The sequence below is a fragment of the Orbicella faveolata genome, unplaced genomic scaffold, assembly GCF_042242905.1.
Source record: "Orbicella faveolata isolate gen_17 unplaced genomic scaffold, um_ofav_v1 contig_1, whole genome shotgun sequence".
Classification (NCBI taxonomy): domain Eukaryota; kingdom Metazoa; phylum Cnidaria; class Anthozoa; order Scleractinia; family Merulinidae; genus Orbicella; species Orbicella faveolata.
The window spans coordinates 14,788,609-14,814,008 of NW_028301536.1; the positions used below are offsets into that span (position 1 = coordinate 14,788,609).

Here is a 25,400-nt window from a genome sequence, read left to right on the forward strand (position 1 = left end):
ACTTGCTATAAAAGTTAAGAACACTTAGCGATAAATCACGAAACAGTTTGGCTGCAAAACCAACTTTAAATTTTAGCGGGCCGTACAGGAGAATACGGCCCGCTAAATTGACCAATCACAGCGCGCGTACTGAGAGATACAATAATGGATTTTATTTCCCCAACAGTTTGAAAGTGAAATGATCAGCAAACTGGATGTGCTTGTTGAGGGTGGGAAAGGAGACACACAGTACAAGGAACTGTTTTATGAGATGTAAGTTTCCCTATTGTGTAGATGATATCTGCAGTCTCTTATTGTTCGCACATGACTAGTAGGCCATTTCTGACTTACCCTGTGCCTCAAAACGAATCCTCGTACAAAAGCCTTCATATTAAAATGAGTTTGATTTGATTTGATTTGTGTTGTGTTTTCATACTCTTTTTGGTTTCCTAACGTTTCTACCACCTTTGACACTGCTAGACCAGTTTTCAGAAGTTGTCACACTAATACATATGATAGGTTTTTTCTAGTTTAGCTTAGTTTGTTATTGATTGTAAAGCCACACGTATGTTGTGACTGATTTCTTAATAAAGACTTCTACTACTACTACTAGACTTCTACTAATTCGTTTTGCTGTCTCTAGAACGCTCGTCTGGAACATGTATCAAGACAGTTTCTCAATCATTTTTTCCCCACTTTAGCTTGTCCGAGCTCTTCAACCCACTTCCGCCACAGCAGAAAGAGGATGGCATCAGGTTTGTTGGCCTGGTTACCAAACTCATGGAGAGACTGCTGGACTACAGAACCGTCGTACTGGGAGATGACAACATTGACAATCGAATGAGTTGCACTGTTAATGTCCTGGTAAGCTGCTCAGACAGCTGAATACAGTGTTATTTTCGGTTTTTCTGAACAACCTTCAGCTGCGGCTTAGTTTTCACAGCATACTCTGTGGGTTTATAACGTTAGGCCAATGTTTAGGTAGGAGTTTACGTCAGAAAAGCTCCTCTGGTCTTCTATGACCAGTCAAAACGGCAAGCTTTGGTTTCTGAACAGTGAGGCAACTTGCTAAAGGGGTTACGTTAGTAGGGAAACCCCTTGTCGGTGGAGAATGACTAAAAGGAAACAGAAAGAAAAAAAAATGTGACTCACGACATTTCTTATTAAAACTTTCCTTTATCATTCTGAAAAGGGATCTTGACTCTTATCTCAACTTTCTTTACTGCATTCCGCCATACAGTCTTCACTGTGAATTTGTGAGTTTCTCTCTTTGTCGTCTTGCTAATGTGTTGTTGTGTAAGCCCAGCTGTTATAGACCAAAAAAGTACTGAATAGTTCAGTTTGATGACAAAAGCATGAAACTTTGCCAAATCATTGATGACCTCAAGACAAACATTTCCTGATATAGGGCCAATCCAAATTAACTTCTGGAGACGAGAACTGCGCATGTCCGAAGTTAGCCAACATGGAAACGAGACTGAAAATAAAAGTCCTACTTAAACTATCTTGTTTGGAGTGATATGTGACCAATGATTATCAACATGTACCACTGAATCATTCATTCACGGTTCTTTTGATTGATCACGAGGGTTGCTAAAGCTTTAGACCTGTGACAGTGTTAAAATATACTTTACTTTGTCGAAATACTCTGTTTTATTGCTACGTGTTTAGTGTAACCTCAAACGCAATTATCAACAGCTGTTTTATTTGTTTCTGATTGCAGAACTTCTACAAAGAGACATATAAGAAAGAAGAAATGTACGATCGGTGAGTTAAAAAGCTGTTCTGTTGTCTATAGTTCTATCTTGTCATGGGTCGTTTGCTTATTATGTCTTCAATGAAAAAGCATAAAGGTTAGTTACTGTCCCAAGATTTCGAAAAGGAAAGTCCCGTTTTACCTTCAGCTTTTTCCTCTTCCATTGGACTTGATTGCTCTATTTACATTTATATCTATATATCGTATCTCTATGGTCCTCTATGTCTACCAGTCTTAACTTTATTGCCATTATCGATGCTCACTTGCAATTAGACGTTACAGAGAGCGTACACTCAATCACTCACTGGGCGTATGCCTCGTACTTTCATTTTGTTCGTTGAGAAGGTTTAACGTCTCAGTGATCGGTGTACATCAGAACCGCATAATAAATATGTGATATTTCTTTTTCTTTCTCCAGGTACGTGTACAAGTTGTGTGATCTTCACCTCAGTGTTGAGAACTACACTGAAGCCGCCTTCACGCTTCTTAGAAGAGCAGATGACCTCGAGGTAAGACTGAAATGATTAAAATTCACATAGCTCCTACCCTGGGTACCAGTGGCATTTCCTGGCTATCGATGGTTAAATACAACATAGGAAAAGAAACTGAAGGCTAGCTAGTCAGTTGCTCATTCATATTCCGTGCCAAATCTGGACAAGATGGTGGACGTGAATCCTGGGATCTGGGAGTGTTGTAGTATGTTGTGCACTTTCTCAGGCGGTGGTCTAGTTCTGACCCTCTCCCTGTTACACAACACCGGGAAGCACACGAGACCGCTTTCAAATGGCTTTATTACCCTAATGTGAAAATACTTGAAAATTTCTTTCAATTTTACACGACTGGGAACATAATCTAACGTGCATGAATATAGGTATTTTACTTGTTCTTTTTTGTTCCAGTGGACTGATGATCCAGTTTTTTCGAGTCAAGGGAAGTATCGCGCGACAACTCAGCGCCAGCTGAAAGAAATGCTCTACAACAACATTATTGACTACTTTGACAAAGGAAAGGTAAAAAAAAAAACCATGGCGTTTATTCTGATCAATATTTTTATACGACAAGCATTTCAGCGTAGACTTTCATATCATAACAAACAGGGAAACAGAAGGCAAGTGTGTCAGAATGATTGAAAACTTACCGCTGGATTTTTTCAGCCTATTACCCTGTCAGCCTCAATATCGTAAAAGCCAGATTTTAATCCAGCCCTTCCCCCACCTACAAACTGCCCCACACCTGTTTTAGACTAATCTGCTTACCAACAAAACCAAATCTGTACAATCATTCCTTAATAGTGGTCTTGTTAAATCATGTTGCTTGTTGTATCGACAGTGCTGGGAGTACGCCATTAAACTATGCAAAGGTCTTGCCGTGCAGTATGAGGAGCAGACATTTGATTTCATTCAGCTCAGTCAGATTTTGGTAAGATACATTAGCCTTATACCATGCTCTGATTTACGTGTTGTGTTACCAGTGCTTTACATGAAAGTGAACCATGAACCTCGTGGGTGACTGCAAACTCTCGCTAATTAGAATAAAGATGGAAATGCAACGTGTGTCCTTTCCATTGGATTCCTGTTTCGCGTCTAGTTGTGAATTTCTGTTTGAAAACTTCTCGCTCAATTTCTCATTGACAAACAGCTCATTAGCAAATCCTGGCAACGTCCAGCCTGGGATTTCTATTGCACTGCTTTCCCCACCCTCCCCGTCACGTGTTAAAAGGTTCACCCCCGAATAAGTTTCCTGACAGCCTCATTCTCCTTCATCCCCCTCCCCAGAGGATGACTAACGTGGGCAATCGATAATTTACCTTTGTGTTTCTTGCTATCGTGTTGCACACAGATCAAGCAAGCCAAATTCTATGACAACATCATCAAGGTTGTCCGCGGAGATCCTGAGTACTTCAAGGTTGCCTTTTATGGACTTGGCTTCCCGACATTCCTCAGGGTAAGTGTTTGAATGACCCTCTGCAAAAGTGTGGTACAGTGAAACCCCGGATTCTCAAGAACCTGTCAGGCTACGATTTACATAACAACCTGCTTTAGCCTAAAATTTTAAACTGTTTGTTATTTTATAGAATAGGCCCTTTGCACGATCCGGTCACATGGTACAAAATCACACATGCTGGTGAGCAAGTTGCACAGTGGGACTTCCAAAACAATGCAACTCGTACCAGTACACCTGGGCCTGCCTTTGTTTTGGAAGTCCCACTGCGCAACTTGCTCACCAGCATGTGTGATTTTGTGCCATATGACCGGATCGTGCAAAGGGCCTATTCAAAATATTTTAGTTCTGTTTCATTGATGTTTCATCGGTACAAAAGTACTGAGAGGAATAAGATAACTTAAAATAGTATTGTGAAGTATATATGAAATAATTCAAGTTTGTAGATGAAAGTGACGAATGATCATCGCAGTAAATTTTCCAGTTCAAGCAACTGGAAAGAAGAAGCCTGAAAAAATCAGGGCTTCCCGTTCTTCACTTTCTTAAAATAGTATTCTTTATTCCATCTCTCAGTTACTACGCGCGCTGTGATTGGTTAATTTAGCGGGCCGTACAGTAGAGTACGGCCCGCTAAATTAACCAACTTCAAGATGCTTTTGTTGCCAAAATGTTTCGTGATTTATCACCAGGTGTTCTTAACTTTTATAGCAAGTAAAAGTCTAAAACTTTCTTTTACTTTAAATTGTGTATTAAAACGTGCTAACGACTTAACAACGATTTCAAGTTGACTCGTTTTGCTTTCAACTTGCTTCAGAAACTTGAAGCCGTTCCGCGTGAATAGAAATCGTTCCCGAACCCGTCAGGGACACAGTAGAGATATAATAAATATCTTACTAACCTCGTCTTCTCGGTCCGTACTGTAAGTTACGAATCCTCGTTTTTCCCCGTCGATTTATGGCCCGCGCGCTTCGCGCTTGGGCCATAAATCGAAGGAGAAAAAACTCGGTCCGTAACGGACCTCGAACTCGGTTAGTAAGAGGTATATATCGTTCAGTGTTTAATTACGTGAAATGCGTAGTTGTGGTTTAAACTGAGAGAGCTGAGAGAACCAAGAGCGATGTACCTTTTTTGGTGGGGAGGGGGGGAGGGAGGGGGGGTGCGTTGCAAAGTATTTTTTATCATTAAAAGGTAGTTTACTTGTCAATCTTCTGTCTTCAGAATAAAGTTTTCGTCTATCGTGGCAAGGAGTACGAGAAAATTGGCGATTTTGTTGTTCGTCTTCAAAGTCAATACCCTAGTGCTCAGGTATGGAGGCAAACAAGTCACAGTTTTGTACAGAATATAGTGTCCACCGTTAAAGTCGTCGGCATCGCTTAAACTATTTTATTTGCTGTTAAATCATGTTGCTAGTAAATCGGGAAATCGAGAGTTTAGGGTAGTTCGACTGACTTTTTGGTTGATAGATAGGTTGAGGGACGGACGGACGGACGGACTGACTGACTGATTGTTATTAATATATTCCTTTTTGTGTGTTTTTGCAGCTTCTCAAGCTGAAGGACGTCATTACCAATGAAATCAAGTTTTCTAACCAACAGTGTATCCTCGTGTTGAAAGTGAAGACCATCAAACTAGTTTAAAGTGCACCTAACCCCCAAATTTTTTTTCGCTAGAACGAATCTACTTATTATTTGAAATAGTTCTGCGAAAAAATTTTTGGATTCCGTTAAATCCTCGATTTTCTGTGCCACGACGAAATCTCGAAAATAGCTCCAAAACACCGCCATTTTGTTTCACGACCGAGTTTGAGGAGAATGCGTCCAGCGGCTCTTGTGACGTCTACCCAGGAAGGTTGGATATCTCATTTCCTCTCATCTCCTTCAGGATGGTGCAATACACATTCGAAAAGTGCGCAGAAACGCCTTCCAGAGGTGCTATCGGCTGTTGCAGCAATATTCCAGATTTAAAGAAAGGTATACTGTACAAGTTACTGGCGATGATCGGCTAATGGTGCAATAAAGACGTAAACGATGGTTGATTTTGTCGAACCGAAACAAGCGAACTGAATCTGTGAGAACCATTGAAGAACTCTCACTGGAATTTGTTCCGCAGACTTTCGAACACTGTTTTCATAAATTTTCTGCTTAAAACTAACCAGCAATTTGTAGAAATACCACCGACAGCCTATATCTTCCAATCCCGCAGTATTTATAACATAACCGGCAAAGTTGTGTGATCCGGTCATGATCAAGAAGCGTTATACTGATACGTAAATAGATCGCAACTGTACGCCGCTAACCAACACTTATTTCTCTTTCGATTTAGATAAAAGTCGAAGATTAATCCTCTAGAATTACATGATAACAAAATTGTTAGACTCACAGAGTTTTTCGAAGGTTTGGAAATCAGCAGTGTGACAAAGATTCTGTGCAATAGCGTCGAAAATATGACCGCGTAACATTATCTGCGGACCGCTTAGGGAACACATCCTTTTCGCTTATCCGACGAATTTCACTATAAACTTTGAGAACAATTTACATTGGTTATTTGGAGTTATGACTTAAAACGTGTGACAATGTGAAATCGGTAATTGTATGAAATGTTTCCTTCCGCCTTGCTTCCCGCAGCTTCAAAAATACAGGTCCAAACAATACGATTTTCAATCGATCGAAGCCAATGTTTTGGAGGTCATCAAGTCTCGAAAACTGCAACACGTACGTCGCTCTTATAAACATGAAGCATTCAACTGAAAGTAAAACACAAACTGGATTTAACAGAACCTTGACAAAATACATTCTCGCTAAGGACAAATGTAAACGGGCTATAAACACGCGTGGGAATCTTATGTTTAGTTGACGAAATTACCATCCAAAGCAGTCCTTGAGTTTTCTTTCCTGCTGTTCGTTTGCCTGCTCCTCCACTTCGTATCTAGCTTTCCATTCCTAATATACAAGCAGCTCGTCCGCAAAGACGTCTTCCCCGTCGTCGCTTGAAATATTGCAAATTGCTCTCAAAGCTCTAAGCAGTGAGTTCACAGTTGTCGAACGTGCTCGATCGAAGTTTATTTCGGAGCCTTCCGAATCGAAACTTAACTCTGACTCCAGTGACGAAAAAGAAATGATTCTGAGACAAAACTTGGACGTTTTAGTCCCAAAATACATCGGAACGATTAGTTTTGCATTCTATTTTCTCGAGCAAATACAGTGAGTTGACTGAGGCGCTATTGTGTTTGGTTCCTGGGTAGACGTCATCAGGTACCGCCGCCCCAGACTCCCTAAAACGCGGTCGTGAAACACTTAATCGCGACTTTGAAAGGGCATAGAAAATCGAGGATTCAATCAAATTCAAAAATTTCTTCGCCCAAATGCTTCAAATAAAGTCTAGATTTGTTTTAGCGAAAAAAAAATTTGGGGGTTAGGTGCACTTTAAATTCTTCTTTATTGTCTCATATAGTATTGAATATGAGAAATACAAATATTAGCCCACATGGTCAGACTAATGTGACACAAACATCACATATAGTGTAAAAAACCAGTAAATATCGAGGAGCCTGGATTTGTCCGCTCTGAAATAATGTAATGCAATGTAATGTAATATAATTATTATATACAGCTGTTTCGAGAAATGCTGTCTTACTAAAGCGTAAAATCGTACCCGACAATGTCGAGAGGTATTAGTGGTAATAGTGGCTCACCATTTCTTTATTGAAGCGAGGGTGATAACACAGTAACACAGCACGAACACGTATATTTATGCTTTACCCTTGCTTCTAAGGCTCTTGCTAAAACAACGTGAACCTCAACCAAGCAATCATTAACTATTACAAAATATGAAGCTGAAAAGGCCCTTGGAAGTGTCAAATGATAGCGAGTACTAGACGTTTCGAGCTTAGCCCTTCTTTGCTTTAGTGTTTTGACCATCATTGCTCGCAATATCAATCGATATTGTGGCTTCCGTTTTACGATTTAATGAAAACAGCTCTGTATAAGCGCCTTGCGTTGCTATGTCTTCGGCAGCAACTTTCTTGTTGTTTGTCGATTTTTTTAATTTTTTTTTTAACTGAAGCTTTCTATGCACAATGATTTACAATAGAATACATAACAATTAAAAACATTGCTTACAGAGCATTACATTACAATACCTACTTGCTGTGCACACGACATGACAAACATCACTTACATTGCGTACATTGCTTTATGTTTCAAAAACGTTTACGTATCTAACTAAACTTAAATTTATTACATGGCTAGCTCCGTGAGCGGGCAAGGCGAATCAAATCCTGCGCTGTGATTGGCTACCCGAGCGGGCAAAATGGAGCTATCTTGCCCGCTCGGGACTACCCGCTGTGACCCGCAAGAAAATTTTCCGTGAAAGCCATATAATAAATCCTTTATTGACCAAGCTTGTTCGGTCAAGATGGCTTGATATTGGCGTCGTTCTTTTTTTTGCGAGTTTATGGACCTCGATTCCGTCTCGGTCCATAAACAAACTCGCAAAAAAAGAACTTGGCCAATATCAAGCCATCTTGACCTCACGCTTGGTCAATAACCCACACATACATTTAGCTAGCAATAAAAGGTAACAAAAAAAGAAAAGTACAAGGAAGTAAAATGAGAAAAAAAAAAACCACAATGCAAAAACAAAACAAACAAAGACGGGGCAAAGGCAAGAAGTACTTAGGAGATTTGTTGTTTACTGATGTAATTCTTGACGTTATGAAGATCTCCAAATCAACAAAGTGGACCCAGTGCCCGTTGAGAAACGGAAATTTCAGAGAAAGAACATTTTGGAACAAATAACCAAGTGAGCAGTGGCCTCTTCATGTCTGTTTTGTTTTGTTTGTTTGTTTGTTTTTTCTGGAACTCGTTGTAAAGGTTTTTTGTGTGGCACTTTCTTGTAGATTCTACGAGGTCAATAACGTGAACCATTTCCAGTTTTCCAGGGGAGTACAGAAAGGAGAGGTTAAGAAGGATAACGAATTTTCGGTGAGCTAGATAATTGTTATTTTTAACTTAGTCGTTGTTGTTGTTGTTACTGTCGATATCGTAGACGTTTGATAGCCAAAATTAAGTGTAATTTGTTAAAAAAATGACTTGAAAGTCTTTTTTTTTTGTAAAATGCAAAATTACCTTTAAATAGGCCATATTCGTATTGTCGGTATTGGACTGGAACAAGCTTGCAATGGAGGCTCATGCAAGGAATGTCATTGAAAAGAATTAATGTCGTTTGCATTTGAAGAGACTTCCGCATAAGCCTCGGTTGCAAGCCAGTTATAGTCCAATACCGAGAATACGAAAATGGTGTATTGAAGGAAACCTAAAAAATAATAGTTGTCTTGAGCAAGGTAATAAAAACACTAAAGAGGTATCAACAAACAGAGAAGAAACAGATGGCCTCACATGTGAAAGCTGAAATGGATTATAATAGGCCATTTCCGAGTTACCTTGTGCCTCTGCTTCAAAACGAGTCTTCGTGCAAAACCTTCCATATGAAAATGAGTTTGATTTGCGTGAAAATGAACCTGTAGGGGAAACATATTTTCATAAGAAACGTTTTGCACGAAGACTCGTTCTGACACGGAGCGAAAAGGCAACTCGAAAATGGCCTATTGATTGTCTTTAGAAATTTCAAAACATAGGTTCGCAATAGGTCTGCATATAGTAGCAACATAACACCTCAGTTTCAGTCCTAACAATGAGAAAACAGTGATTAGTATGCTAATTCCCGTTGAGGTGTCAATACAAACTCCACCGTATAAGTGATAAGAATAGAAGAGTTGATCACAGAAGAGGAAAACTACTAAATTCCCCAACTGATGCCATAACGTACGGAGACTGGAAGAAAGAATTTGTATGTTGGTGTTTCATTGCAGACGCTGTGGCTGGAAAGAACAACAATTTACACCAAGTTCACATTTCCAGGCATTTTGTGTTGGTTTGAGGCAACATCCATCGAAACGGTTCGTATAACGGCCTTGCAACATTTTGAGTGCCTATAGCTCAAGTTGTACTCTTGTAACAGTGTATTTAGTTATGATACTGTGTGCTTTTAGATTGTATCATTTTGCTAAACACATTCTTCATTTGGAAAAGGTGGCTTGCGAAGTGCATATATTTCAAGTTATCTTTGAATCCCTATTTTGCAAGAGAAGAGATCGCGGCCATGTTGGTGGATTGGCCGCAGATGACGTCTTTGTCATTTGACACCGTGTTGTAGCCCACTGAAGCCAAAAAAAGAGCGATAGCCTGCGACGAGAAAAGTACCCAATTACTTGTGGTACTGTTTGATAAAACAGGGAATGTAACAAGAAAGGTGTTCTTGAAAGAAAAATGTATTTTTATCTGTCAAAAGAAATTAGTAACATTCGTTAAAAAATGTCATGTAGGTGCGCTTGAATGCATCGGCGAATTTCACCGCTAATATGAAATTTTTCCCATTTTTGCCTAGCCTCTAAATACTAACGCTTTCTCACTAGCAGTGCTGATCATCTATTATTCCTTTTTTTTTTTTCCATATTCGCGTATTTTCAGGAGGAGTTAAGCCCTGTACAGAATGCCTTAGAGACCATGGAGTCCACCAATAAACAGCTGCGCTCTCTTATTGGTCGGTACAAGGTGGACCCCAACCTGAACATCAACCCCCTGAGTATGAAGCTGGGTGGAATTATTGACGCTGCTGTCATGGGAGGAGTCAGTAATTTTGAAAAGGTCAGCAATACAATTGGGTTGAAACCATGGTTCGCATAGGCCTTGAAAAGTCCTTGAAAATTTGTCATATCCTTAAGAACGCCGTCTTGTAAATGACATAAATAGGTTTCCTATTTAAAGTCCTTGAAATTGTACCAGACTAGAGAAGTGGGGTTAATTGAGAGGGGTCTTACTAAAGCGTGTACGGTGTCCTTTGAAATTGTCTTAAGCCTGTGTGAACCGTGTTAAATGATCCCCCAAAACGCTAGACACCATTTACATTGACATTGTTGTAAAACAACTTATTCTTAATTTAATTGAACATGTGGAACTGGGCCTTTGGCTTCCTTTGATCAAATTTATTGTATTTCTTTTTGCAGGCATTTCTCACTCCTGAATTTGTCAAACAGAATCCTGATTACGAGCCGTATGTGGAGAAACTCAAAGATTTGATCGTTGATCAGGTAAGACATAGACCTTTGTATAAATGGCGTGTAAATGTGAATAACAATACTTATAGATCCTAAGCCTCACATTCATGTGAAAAATCCTTTGTTTCGAAACATAAGTACGAGGCTTAGGATGTACAAAGTATTGTTATTCAAATTTAGGGGCCGTTTATGCAAAGGGTCCAGGAAGGCACAGCGTGACCGCTAACAAACAGGAATGAGTAAAATGGCATCATTATACCACCCAGCCTCATCATAGCAAGGCAATACCGTGAGCTGGCGTGTGTATATGGGCCAGGGCAGGATAGTTTGACGTGAGCTGATCCTGTAAAAGGTGGCTTGTATTGCGCACGTCGATAATTCACTTAGTACACGCAATCTGGGATACTCACGGAGACATTTCACGACTTAACTATAACTTCAGATGAAAAGCGAACTTGTTGAATGAGTTAGAGTTAGACTGGAAGGGAAATTTTTGCTCGTCATTTTGCAAGGACCTTTCAGTAAGACCTGTTGTAGGACTCGTTAACAGAAGAAGTTTGCTCAAAAAGTGATAGAGTTCCATCCGGATTTAGACTGACTCCAAAGTAACTACACAACTATTTACTATCGGAATCACCAGTGCATCACAAAAACAGCAGTCAGTGAAGAAACACCTCGGTGTTGGTCTCGCACGTGATTGGCGGTAAAAATAGTGTCCTTGTCCTCTGATTGGTTAGGGCACAAGGCACGAGTTTTGAACCAACAAGAAAACAAACATAACAAAGGCTAACACAAAGTTACTTTTGCAAGTCGTTACGAAACGTCGCTAACTCGGTGCGTTTACTCACTTGAACAATAGGTGGACATTTTAGAAGAAGGAATGTCTCTACACGGTAATCGTGTCTCCGCTGCTCTGAAACCTTTCCACGAAAATCTGGAGAAGCGCTTTAAGGAAATGAAGATCAAGACTGCTCCCTTTAAGAAGGTAGGTGCCTCGGAGATGTTCTGATTATTATCGTCCAATGGGAAAGTAGTATGACGATCGGTCAAAGGGTATGCTGTGTTGTTTAGCAACAATTCTAACGAAGACAATTACCTTTTTCTTTGATTTGTATTATCACTTTAAAAACTGGTAAATTTCAGAATTGTGTGAGGTTTGTTTTGACAAGCTAATAATGGGCTAATGATGGCCTAAGGCGGTATAAATTTGCTTTACGTGTAAGGTGAAAAGACTCCCATACTGTGAAAAGAAACTTGCAATCAAAAAAGACAGTTGTTGCTTGTTTGTAGTTTTTGGACTGAAACGGTGTATTGGTATACCTGAACAGGCTCGTGCCAGTTCTTCGGGTAATCGGACTCCTGACGGGTCTCCCTTCGCCAGCCGTTCCATGACGACGGTTCGAAGATCAGGCCCCGACAGACCTACAACGTTTGCGCGAGACAGCCTGGATCAGATGCACCAGTCCTACAGCGGATGGACCGAGTAAGTATTGGTAGACTGGTTCGAACTTGGCAGCGGCAAGTCGTTACAGATTGGAGCGGTCACACAACGCCAGCGCGGTTGTCACACTGCTTACTTTTGCGTAACGTGACGACGTATAAAGACAAGATCCGAAAGAGCGTTTTGTGTGACGTCGCCACAGCCAAACTAGAGTCCCCACGCAGGCAGTGAAATTTCTAACGTTACGGAACCGAATTAAGATATTTCAGCTTGTTGAGTTTACACGACCTCTAGTTCTGTTAGACGTGGACTGCTTAGACTAAACCTTCTCACTCTCTTGGTGACAATAGGCTGATTTAGCAAGAGAACGAGAACGTCACTTGACGACGGCGCGCGCAGTACAAATACCCAAATATGGTCAAATTAGAACAGAACCAGGTTATTCCGCGCGACCTGCAGTCGTCATCTGACGTTCCTGTCCTGTTGCTAAATCAGCCTAATCTCTTTCTAGAATGTCTCTTCCCCCTCCCCCCCCCCCCCCCCCCCCACCTTCCTTCCCCGACCTGCTCCAAGTGGCGGCAAAAAGAGAGACGTTAGAAACAGGTTGTGCAGAAGAGACATCTTGTAAAACCTGTTTTGAATTATAAAAACGGCCCGTGACCTTTTTTGTGGGGAAAATAATGTTTTCAAATGTTCACAGATGTGATCATTGTTGCGTTATAGACTGTGCTCACACGTGGTGCCCGAGCAGTGGTGCCTGAGCACCGAAAAAAGATAGTGTTGTGTTCAGACACTGGAAACTCCAAAGACCCAAGTACCATTTAGTGCCCGAGTACAAGGTACCCTGTACCCGGGCACGCGGGCACGGGCACGCGTGCACGGGCACTTTGCCCGAATACTGGTGTGAGTACTTGGAAAAATGATGTGTTTACATTAGTGTCCAGCAAGAGTTGTACGCTGGCACCGTGCTCAGGCACCAATTGCGAAGTGTGCACATAGGCTAAGTAAAACACTATGTACTTAACGCAATATGTACATATTATTTTGATGGGATTTTTCGTGATAAACATTTAGTTTTTCGATGCATGTGATGTCCTTTTGATGCAAGTTTTTTATTTGCCAAGAATACCATAACAACATTACATAGAATGATAATATAGGATATAGCGTTCTCTGGTAAAAAAAATATTTAAAAACATAATCTTTCGACAGCCGGTCTACTGTCTTCGATGGATAAAAATTTGTCATAAAAACGGTCTACTGTCTTCCGTCGAAGGCAGTAGACCGGCTGTCGAAAGCTTATGTTTTTCAATACTCTTTGCCAGAAAACGCTATATCCTGTATTATCATGATCAATCTTGGTAACGGATCCGCGATATTTTTACATATTGCATAGAATATTTACCTGAAGGTAGCTGTTGCGCCTGAGTGTTGTTAGCTGTCTCAGAACCTTGTGCTTTTCTTCAATGTTCTAGTTCTGTTGTAGCTAAGAATGGTAGAAACAGTCCCCCTCCGCTTCCAGTGAAGTCCATGACCATGTCTGGGCCTGCTACGGGGCGTGGTCGACCCCCGAGGAGGAAAACCACTGAAGTGGCAATGTCCCACCTGGAAGAAGAGGTAAACACGTATTTTTTGTATCTGTGTTTGCGAGGTTTTAAGTCTAGAACATGAAGGTAATTTTTTGAGCCTAGACAAATGAACGTTCTCGAGTAGTAGTAGTTTTGAATGGTACTGTCTACAACGCGGTACAAGTCGGAAATGAATTCCAACTTTTGCGTCTAGGGATGAAACCCAAGTATTTGACCATTCAAATGAAAGTTTTTAAGGGCAATGCTCTTATGTGGTGGTGTTTGTTACGATATAGAAGGTGATTTTGACTTTTTTAAACCTTTGGATGAAACCCTTGGTTGTTACCCCTCAAATGAGAATTACTGCGCGGTATTATCATGACGTAGCAGTCGAAGACAAACTACTGTAAAATGCCGACTTCGTAAGGGGTTTGAATGAGCCTATCAACGGACGGGCTTATATCCGGGGCCTTATAAGCGGAACCAAGAAAACCGTTTCGAAATGAGCTGCAGTGTTGAGCGAAAGCGTTTTTCACATAGTAGATTTTATTTAGGCTTTAAAACATCAAAATACACTGGACAACGTTTTACAAAAAAAAAAAAAACTAAAACTAGTAGAGCGACACAAAAATATTCCGTACGTATTAAGTTATTTTCATATGGATCACGCAAGGAAGACTTGTTAACTGAATCACAAAAGTACGGAAAATCATGTCGCTTTGATGTTAGAAGGGCAACGCTAGAGTATTTGATGCCGAGGTTCCTAGTAACCATTTCTTGTTCGCCAGTTTCCAAGTTCAGTGAGTCCTTCTTCCGAAATCGCCCCTGCTAAGCCGCCCAGACCAGCACCATCAGCACTCCACTCCCAACCACAGGCGAACCAGCCTCCAGAACTGCCACAAAAGAGTATGAAGAAAAAGTCAGGTGACGCAAATCAGCGCTCCAGTACTGAGTCTAGTGGATCAGACGGTACTGAGCAAGTGGAGCAGGTAATGACCCGAGAGCTGTCTATGAAAAGATGCAGTCAATACTCAAACAGCTCCCCCCCTCCTCCCACCCTCACTGTCACTGTCACTGTCACTCTCTCTACAAGAGCAAAATAAGCTATTTCCGAGTTGCCTTTTGCCTCTGTTTCAAAACGAGTCTTTGTGCGAGACCATTCATATAAAAATGTGTTCCGCCTACAGGTTCACTTTCATGCAAATCAAACTCATTTTCATATGAAAGGTTTTGGATGAGGACTCGTTTTAAAAGAGGCACGAGGTAACTCGGAAATGGGATGTTTAGCAGCTTGATTCAAGCCTCTCCGTGTTGTTTTTAAAGTAAACACACTATAGATGTCTCATCTCACATTTTTGCGCCTGTAAATTTTGTTAATGATGTTTGTAGATTGTTGATGTCTTGCTTAGCCTTTAGTCCAAAACTAGACGGGTTCTCCTTATGTTCCTCGTGACCACTGCCCCAACTAGCTAAACATTACCCAGAGGGTTAAAATAGTAATCGAATTCTGTGTGATGTAAAATAACAAACACGAGAGACAGCGTTTCAACGGGATATCTAAACACCGAGGAGGGCGTTGAAAATACGACGCGCAGCGGAGTATTTTTGAAGAAATTTGTCTTATCTTCTCAATCGAAACAACAACTAAGGAGTAAACGGAGAACTAAATTGTCAAAATTTATGCTAATTAAGAGTCACTGACTGGAAATATCGAGAATGGCTGGCCAGGTTGGAAAAATCGAAAATCCTGAAACTTTGCCTAAAGAATACTTTTAGGGAGCCACTTTCGAAAATATTATTCCGATTTTCTTAGAATTTAAAGTCTTCGAGAAATTCGCAAAAAACGAAAATATAGCTTTTTGCCTCATTAAATATGCAAGAAATATCTGGAAAATTGACAAAGTTCTCGGTATTCGCATTGAAACAATTTACAAAACTAGAACTCGGGGTAAACTTAGCATAAGAGCTTTACTTTTCTTCTTTCTAACAATAGGAAGTTTTAAATTTTTCAAGCATTTTGAAGGATTCCGTCGGCCGTTGAAGAATTGCCCTCTAAAGCCCCTATGAAAACGGCAAAAATTGCGTAGTTTTACGGGCTTAAAACGCATCTTGGTATGTCCGATATGGAACTAAAACAAGTACTGTGCAAAAGAGTGTTGTTTCTACTATAATAATATGGAAAAAAATTTCTGGGCAATCGAGGTTCACACAGGTAAAATGCAAAAGTTCGCGACAGTCTCTTCTCAAATTTGCATAATGCGGTATGTTCAAAGAACTGTATTGTTGAGCACTCTAGTCTGTTTTTGTTCCATTTGTGGGCCTTGCTTTGTGGGAAATATACAAAAAGAGAGTTGATCCATGTCGTTATTACAACATTGTTTCATTATTTCACGCAAGGTACATAAAACTACAGACAAAGCCCAAAATATAAGTTCAAAGACGCTACATGTATTACGTGACTGGCGTCACGTAATATTTATTTTCAGTTAGCTCCAATTGGAATTACTAGATTATTGAGGTTTAGACACTTGCTTATTTAATATAAAGTTTTCAATATGCTTAGTTTATCCCATGTTCTAGTCTTGTAAATTGTTTCAATGCGAATATCGAGAACTTCGACTCAAGCGCGGCAGTAGCACGACGTTTGATTGATGATGCATTCACTCAGTTCGGCAGGCTGAATTAAAGTCGGCGCGAATACTTATAGCACGGCAGGCCTAATGCCGTTCCGCACGGCAGTAGCGCGACTTGGCTTCGAACGGCGTTCTCTTGCCATGCACGTGCCAAACTGAATCAGGGACGGCGGAGCCGGGATGGGGGCTTAAGCCCCCCCCCCCCCCCCCCCCCCCCACTCCCCTCCACTTTTTACCACGATGACGGTTTATTTTGTTTTAGTATGAGGTACAGATGAAGAAATAAAGAAGAAGGAAAAGAAGACGAAAAAAGTCTGGTTGACTACAGAATTACCAAGAATTCACAAAGCTACAACCTCGTACCAAATCTGTAGGAAGCTTTTCATGTTTACATAGTTTTAACCTTTCCGCTGCGTGCACTTCCTTCCCACACACCGGGAGGCTTGTGTAGAAGCGCAGGTTAGTCAGTACTAAGGCCGTGATATATCATAGAGGGCTCAGAAAGATGTATCAAGCTCACAATACCTTCAAAATATATTGCTGTAAATGCACTAAAAGTACCTGTCATTTTATAGTTCATCCACTAGGTTGATTTTCTTAAGAACTACACCATGGAGAATGTCAAAAATACTATTTCCGAGCCCCTAGACTTAAAAAGGTTTTTTTGGGGGAGGTTGCCCCTAGACCCCTCTACAAACTTGCGCCGGCACCGCTCGTTTTCAAGCCCCGCACCTTCCCCCCCCCCCTCCCCCCCTCTTTCTTTCACTTGAAAAAAGACTCCGCCGTCCCTGTGAATTAATATCCTGCTGCATCAGCTGCAGTTGCTTTCTAGCATTTAAAAAGGTCTTCAACAAAGCAAACTTCTTCCGATCTTCTGCGCGAATGAATTAAATTCGACGTTTGGACTAGGCCGAATTCCAACCGAGGTCAGATCGCAGGACAGACATCAAGCAGTCTTACTCTATTTTTCAAGAAAACCTGCTTCCTTGGTCTAGCTGGATCACGTTAATAAAACCTCTTCGTTTCATTTAGTGCTTCTAATTAATCCGTTTCCCATGAAGATCAAAATAGACACACAATGGTTAAAAAATACTTTAAAAGACCAGTCTCCTTTCGAATATTTGCAGACTAATTGAGTGTATATAAACGGGAAAGACAAACCCTGCTATGTCTCTATTATAAGCAAGTGTCTAAGGCCCACTTCAGACGTCGTGCTTTTGCCGTGCCGAACTAAATTCAAGAATTACGTTTGACAAAAGCACGGCAGAAGCACAGCGTCTGAATCAAACTTTTGAATTAAGTTCGGCAAGCAATTAAGTTCGACAAGCTCTGCCGTGCTACACGACTCTGGCACGACAGTGACTCAAACGTCGTGCTTCTGCCGCGCTAAACAAAATTCATAAATTATATTTATGTATTTTGGGGAGATTGCGTTCCCACGGGGAGTTAGGAGCAGAATTGTTACGAGGCATCAGTATATCCCGAATTTGGTTCGACTGTGGCACGACGTCTGAATGAGAGTTGTTTTCCTGCCGTGCTACAGTCAAACCTACTTGTATTTAGTTCGGCACGACAGAAGCACGACGTCTAAACTGGGCCTAAACTTCAATAATCTAGTAATTCCAATTGGAGCTAACTGAAAATAAATATTACGTGACGCCAGTCACGTAATACATGTAGCGTCTTTGAACTTATATTTTGGGCTTTGTCTGTAGTTTTATGTACCTTGCGTGAAATAATGAAACAATGTTGTAATAACGACATGGATCAACTCTCTTTTTGTATATTTCCCACAAAGCAAGGCCCACAAATGGAACAAAAACAGACTAGAGTGCTCAACAATACAGTTCTTTGAACATACCGCATTATGCAAATTTGAGAAGAGACTGTCGCGAACTTTTGCATTTTACCTGTGTGAACCTCGATTGCCCAGAAATTTTTTTCCATATTATTATAGTAGAAACAACACTCTTTTGCACAGTACTTGTTTTAGTTCCATATCGGACATACCAAGATGCGTTTTAAGCCCGTAAAACTACGCAATTTTTGCCGTTTTCATAGGGGCTTTAGAGGGCAATTCTTCAACGGCCGACGGAATCCTTCAAAATGCTTGAAAAATTTAAAACTTCCTATTGTTAGAAAGAAGAAAAGTAAAGCTCTTATGCTAAGTTTACCCCGAGTTCTAGTTTTGTAAATTGTTTCAATGCGAATACCGAGAACTTTGTCAATTTTCCAGATATTTCTTGCATATTTAATGAGGCAAAAAGCTATATTTTCGTTTTTTGCGAATTTCTCGAAGACTTTAAATTCTAAGAAAATCGGAATAATATTTTCGAAAGTGGTTCCCTAAAAGTATTCTTTAGGCAAAGTTTCAGGATTTTCGATTTTTCCAACCTGGCCAGCCATTCTCGATATTTCCAGTCAGTGACTCTTAAGACCGGGTATCCAAACCTCTTTCTCGGTTGTGATTTTCTTTGTTTTAACTTGGTGAGTTATTAATGAGTTTGAGAAGCTGTTTTCCTAATTCCCCGTCCGTTTTTGAAGTGTTGAAATCGGAGTGTTTTTATGTAACGTTTCAGTGTTTTTTGCATCCCGGTGACGTTGAGATTGAAATCGGCATTTTTTTTTTTAACTGTAGTTCAGTTGCATGCATATTTTCACTATCTGAGTGTTGAAATCCTCATGAGTCAGATCTTATGGTTATGACGATGTTTGCATATCGATGTCATCTGTTTGTCAATTCGTGAAGTCAGCATTGCTTTTTTGTTTTTTTCAATCTCGAGCTCTCAAAACTGGCAACGTTCCCACTTTGAAGAGACATGTTTTTCGTCGCTGGATTTGAAAGAGGGTCTGAATTTTGTTAACTTGCATTAACTGTAAAATGTTTAGTTTTAAAACGAAACATAAAAATTCGCTGATTGATTTGTAGTTATTTTGTCTTATTCGGCATACACAGACATCCATCCTAGAGGTGCTATAAGGCCTAACAAGTGTATTTAGCCCTCTACGCAGACATTATACAGCGGCCATTTCGCGTGCAAACGCCACGTTAAGTAAGGTTGTCATACAAGAGTCTCCAGTGACCTTTGTTGATTCATTTTTCCTTTTTTAGTCTCCAGCCCTTCCACCGCGTGCGTCCATGATGGTAAAACAGTCGCCTTTACTTCCTCCTAAGAATCGATGAACATAAAGGCACAGTAAACGAAACGTCTGCCAACGGATGGTGATATGAACTTGCTTTTAACTTCCTCGGCTTCTTAACTGCATCTCTGGTTTACCTTTTTTTATCCAATATGGGTATTGGTGTGGCTATGGTCATCACAGTTTGCATATTGTATTAATAATATTAGTGTTTTTTAATTGTTAACGTAGCTCTTTATATATACAATGTCAATTGTTTTGTTTAATCCTAAACCAATGAATTCCATTTGAATATGATAATTTTAAGTGATATATACCGAATAATGTTGGAATTAATTTTAAAGATTTTTATTGGTGTCACAAACAGATGCAAATGGTGATTCATAAGCATTTTATTATTCCAGGCATTTTTTTTTTAATAACAATCAAATTTCTATTTTAAAAGTGGATTACTTTAGGGCATGGGCCAGTGTCCGCTTAATACAGGTCAATAGAAAATCAACCTTAAGCATAGAAAATTATAGTGAGTTGTACTGTAAATGAAGACCTATGTTTTGTGTTCAAAAGTAATGCTTTTGCGTTCAGTCTATAACCGGTAAAAAAAAAAACACACTTGTGTCAAATACCTTGGCATTTTTGTCTCGTGTGACCTGGATATTGCCCGCGCAAGAGTACAAATTTCATATGAAGAAAACGTACTTTGGCGGGCAATGCATGCAAGATGAATTAAGCCTTTAGTAGCAATGCGTTAGATGTGTTGCAAAATCGATCGATATTTTTTTAATCTCATCATAAAATCCTTTTTAATAAATCGGCAGGAAGACAGAGTTTTATTTTCTCCGGTCATGTATAGTCATTTCAATAGTAGTAGTATTTCTCAAAAGGAAAATATAATGAAAGTATTTTTGCACTGTGATTCTGCGATCAGTTCAAATAGTATTTAGCTGTTAATCGTTGAGCACATCATCATCATCATTATCATCGTCATCATCATCGTCGTCATCATCATCATCATCATTCCTTGACGCCCCCGCGGGGAGCATAGAGCATCAAGCAATACCCTTCACCGCACACGGTTCTTTGTTCTCCGCCTCACACGGTTCTTTGCTGATGCTTTTGCACCCCTCCCCAGTGTAGCCCACTCGTTGCAACTGCCGTAGCATGAAGGGCTTTCACTTATTCCCGGGCCGTCCAACTTTCCTCTTCTCCTCGGTTCGCTATCGTGCTGGGTGAGAGTGCTTGACTGGAATAGAGTCCTTACATTCCAACTTGGACTTCAGTTGTAGCAATGTGTTTGGCGATTGGGTACCCAGTTGGTTCATTCTTGTTCTGGAGGGACGGCTTGCCCCACTGTTTCACATCTACTGTGATGGTTTCGGTTCCTAAGGCGTACTGTTTTTTTAAGGAGTATGGTTTGTTAGCTTACTCTCAACGCTTAATTAACCCCCAGCTCGAAGGACTAGGGCGTCTCTCTTCGTCTGACCTCATACCCTCGACCTGTCCGGTTTGGGTGACCCTGCTAGAAGTTCAGAAACTCTCACCGGCATAGCTCTAGGGGGCATAGGGACGCGTAAGCCACCCCATAAATATAAGGAAGCGATCCCGTCGAGGTGAGATCGCAGGGCACATACTAAACCAGTTAGTGATATCCCAACTGCACTTACCGAGATCTTGATCATATTTGGTACGGCAGAAACCGAATCCAATATTCACTGTTGTAAAGAAGATGTGAACATAACGTGCATTTAGTTGTGTGAGAAATCCATTTAGTCTGAGCTCTAAATGGAATCGTCATCCAGAATGGGTGTTTTACGTCTTAAGGTTACTTTGGCTGTAGACGCCCTTACGACACTCACGAACACACGATTACCGTCCGATCTTGTGATCAACACCACGATCAAACAGCGCACTCGAAAGAAGTGAGGGGATATCATTTATTAGATTTTTTTTTCTGTGCAACGCGCGTTGTAACGTTATCTATAGAAGAACTAGATACCATGTCTATAAATAACTTGACGGGGATTAGCCTGGGATTAATGCCTTCTCTATCCTACACTTCATCTTCTCTTGAGGGTACACGTTTTAGCAACTTCCTGTGTAAGTTTCTTGTGTGTGTTTTGGCGAATCAAGATGCCATACTGAAAATTAACTGGGTTTCTGCAAACATGTCTACCGTTTGAGTATTCAAAATTGTGTGTATTTAGTTCAGTGAAGCTGCAACTTTAGTATGTAGTTGATTGAAGAAAACGCTGATGGATGAAAACTTCCCAAAGGCGAGGAGTGCTATTTCGCCTACCCTAAAATAGCCCTAGAATGTATAAATATATTTTAATTAATTGCTTAAAAGCCCGAGAAGATGATACTCAGTGGGGTAAGAGATTCGCCACAAGGGAACCGAGCGTGCCGGCCCTAGCTAGGGACAAAAATATTCCGCTAAAATAACCCTTCCTGCCTAGTTCCTAGGCCTCGATATTTCGCCGCGGTCAATCCCTATTTAACAATTATTCCATGAGCGCGCGTTGGATATGAGATGGTAAATAGCCAACCTCATATCCAACAAGCGCGAATGGAGTAATTGTTTTATTAAATTCGGTGCATTTGTATTCTTGGAAATATAGCTTAATTTTATTGGATTTTAATTTTACAAAACGACCGGAAGTCGATGTGATAAAAACAACAACAAGTGGGAAATCACATGACATGGGTGCCGTTTGTAAAATTAGTTGAATGAAAAATTTGAGAGCGAAGCAAGCGAATTTGTTGAATGAAATTGCAATCAAGTAGAATTCAAGAAACGTCTACCAAATGAAGGAGATATAACCTTGGTCAGAAAGTTTGAAAAGCGTTCAAGTTCGAGTCATGGAGAAGAGCCAAATAATTGTGCACTTGCACATTGCCATTGTAATAATGCTGCGGAAAACTTTGATCGCCATGCATGTGACACGGACGTTGTGCCAAAATTATTCTCGACAAGATCTCTCTCAGGATTCCCTTGCTTTGAAAGCCTTGGTATTTCGAGCTTTATGTGTGGAGCTCATTGTTGGTCAGTTTTAGAGTCAAGGACAGAAACTATCTTAGCGTCAGATTCATCTTCAGAATCTCCGAGGCCACCCTGGTGGTTTTTCGTGGCTGGTAAAGAACCGGGCTTACTTCGAATCAGCTCAAAACACTCAACTCCTTGAGGTGTTTTTCGCAAGGACAGAATTGTTGGCACTAGCTGTCGTTGATTCTCTCGTCGTCGTCGGCCAAAAAAGAGACTGAGATGAAACTACGTCGTCCTCTGTAGCTGTGCGGGATTCTTGCTCTCGGCTGATCCGAGCTTGCTTAGTCGAACAGTTTCCTCATCTGCTCATTGGAAACTGGTTTCTTATGGACTACGCCGGTAATTATGCCTGTTTACCTGCGGCCTTTTACAAATGCATATGCTCTAATAATTTATTTGCCTGGTCAGAGATAATGGAAAACGGTTTGTTGTGCAGCGGCGTGTGAACGAAATGATCAACTGGCGGCTTTAGTGGATTTAATCAATGAACTTTTGCAATACGTGTCATCTTTCTTCCTCGCAGACGAGTAAAAACACTTCAACCGAACATTCAGTTCTTTTGACATATCTTATATCGGTTTCGAAAATTTGGTGCCACCAGGACTAGCAAGCCATTCTGTTCAGGTAAAATTTGTTTTTGTTACATAATCTTCATGAATGCGTAAAATCTCGCCGGTCATATTTTAGTTTTGCAACTTTAAGGGAAACTTAACGTATACGTGCCGTTAAATAATCTTATCTCGAGCTTTGTGGCTTTTTTGTTGTTACTGGGACGGCATTGTCCACAATTCCCTGTATTTCCTGTGTAGATAGCTCACCGAATGTGCTTTTTTTCATCCATTTTTTTTGTCGACGAAACTTCGCTTCACGCGAAAAAGCTCATGCCGAGCGACATTTGCCGCTTTCATTTCCATATAAGGTCAAACACAGGTATAATGGCTGGTAACCGAGATCCAGTGAACCAATCAGAAAGCTAGAATTGCATTATCCGAGGATGAGAATTTAATAATTTTCGATATTTTGGTTCGTCTCGTCTACGACACGGAAATGAATTGACCTTGAAAGCCATACAGGAGCTAGGCAAGGAATAATCTAGAATCATTTGAGAGCAAGCCCGCTAGCGAAAGTCACCATGGCTAATATCCCGCTGATTTACTTGGCTCGTAATTGATTTTGAACTTGTTTTGAACAACGCACAAAGGATTATTTTCCATAGTAGAAGTCAGTGGAGACTAACATGTTGGTTTCACCGCAGAGGATCCGTTATATATGAAAGTAGAATATAAATATTTAAAGACTATTGAATACAAAAACTCCTAGTAGTATTTGTTGGGGACACAATTCACATATTCAAGTAACCCATACATGTTGGTGGTGATAGTTTTTGCGGTTTCTGTTTGTTTTTACAGCTGTATTTTATGACCATTTCATGGCCCAGAGCCGGTAAGGACCGCGATTTACTACTGAGGGACATAATTTGCTTTTATGAACGAAATTAAATTGTTCGTCGTTTTGTTTTTCACTAAAACGAAACCACGAAAGAATATTAACTGGCTTACTCGCACATGACTACAAAAGCACTACTTTAAGGTCCAAGATTACTTACAGTTTACGGATTTTTTTTCGATAGTTAGTCATTTTTGTGTTACTGAAGAAGGCTTAGCCCGACGAAAGAACTGACAAATTCAGATTGCAGGTTGCATGGTAGAAGATGCACGGTCGTATACAGGTGTTCTATAAAATCTTTTTTTCTTTTATTGTTATTTTATGACTAGTCAGACAACCTAGTGGCCCTGCTTGGGGGCGCACTCAATGAGCAATTTATTATTTTTTTTCATTGAGGGCTACCTCTTCTTTTTGTCAGCAATAACCTTCGTTTTTGAAAATATATCAAACACAATTCGCCGAAGATTTTAATTATTTCCTGACTAGTGTGACAATTTGTCTCCACGTTGTCATGCTCTGCAAATAACTACAAACCCTTGCCAAAACTTGACAACATTCAACATTTAAAATGCGAGCTTCAGAGTAAACCCGCCGAGAAATCAGTAGACTTGTCTTCGTAGTGCCTTACAACCTACGGGTAGATATGAAAAAATCAGTTATTTTGAACAAAAGCGGCAAAATAGGCACCAGGTGGTGTGTTTGTCCGCCCACGTTGTGGACCGAAGGTTCAATTGAGAGAGATTATTTTATTACTGTTTCAACAAATGTCTGAAACTTCCGCCGATGGCCGAGAATTATTCCTAAACGTAAATTTGAAACCCTTGTCAGGAGCATCTAATGGCCGTGGATATAAAGAACGCGCGTCTCGGTGATGGAACTAGCAGAGCAGAAGTTCGCGCGCTACTCGTACGGTTTGGTTTGAGCACCGCGCTCTGAACTGAAACTTAAAATTGCAACTTAACTGTTAGTGTCTTTCATAAAAAAACGTCTGTGGAATTTAGCATTGCTGAACTAGTTGATTTGTCCGGAGCAGCTGCAAAGGGTTGGACAGCTAGGTGAGTGCATGTTTTGTTTTTTAGCGATGAAATATTTGTACGCAAGCTTTACACCTTACATGTTTATAGTCAAAAGAAGACTAAAATTTCTGCCGGATGTATTATGCTTCTTTGATGTGACCAGTAGAGTTTCCAGCCAAAATGCGGGGATCTTCGCTCAGTCGAAAACTCCAGCATGTAAGAATACTTGAAATTTTGCGGCGGGAAATCAAAATACAGGCAGACCATAATTGTAGGATAAATGAACGATTTTTGAATTTTTGGCAAAACTGCTGGCCGTACA

General features: G+C 40.4%; 1 protein-coding gene across 1 annotated transcript in view; it reads left to right on the forward strand.

The window, feature by feature from the left end:
- Positions 1-20,489, forward strand: part of LOC110061291 (dedicator of cytokinesis protein 1-like) — a 68,410-nt gene extending 47,921 nt beyond the window's left edge. The window contains exons 41-59 of the mRNA XM_020768136.2: positions 167-252; positions 681-843; positions 1,703-1,746; positions 2,154-2,244; positions 2,635-2,745; positions 3,065-3,154; positions 3,575-3,679; positions 4,895-4,981; positions 5,218-5,272; positions 8,395-8,476; positions 8,574-8,658; positions 9,546-9,632; positions 10,204-10,380; positions 10,740-10,823; positions 11,650-11,775; positions 12,119-12,273; positions 13,707-13,848; positions 14,588-14,788; positions 19,545-20,489. Of these exons, the coding sequence (XP_020623795.2) occupies positions 167-252; positions 681-843; positions 1,703-1,746; positions 2,154-2,244; positions 2,635-2,745; positions 3,065-3,154; positions 3,575-3,679; positions 4,895-4,981; positions 5,218-5,272; positions 8,395-8,476; positions 8,574-8,658; positions 9,546-9,632; positions 10,204-10,380; positions 10,740-10,823; positions 11,650-11,775; positions 12,119-12,273; positions 13,707-13,848; positions 14,588-14,788; positions 19,545-19,616 (2,043 nt within the window). The 3' untranslated portion in view covers positions 19,617-20,489. The remainder of the gene's footprint in view (positions 1-166; positions 253-680; positions 844-1,702; positions 1,747-2,153; positions 2,245-2,634; positions 2,746-3,064; positions 3,155-3,574; positions 3,680-4,894; positions 4,982-5,217; positions 5,273-8,394; positions 8,477-8,573; positions 8,659-9,545; positions 9,633-10,203; positions 10,381-10,739; positions 10,824-11,649; positions 11,776-12,118; positions 12,274-13,706; positions 13,849-14,587; positions 14,789-19,544) is intronic.
- Positions 20,490-25,400: the final 4,911 nt, after the last annotated feature.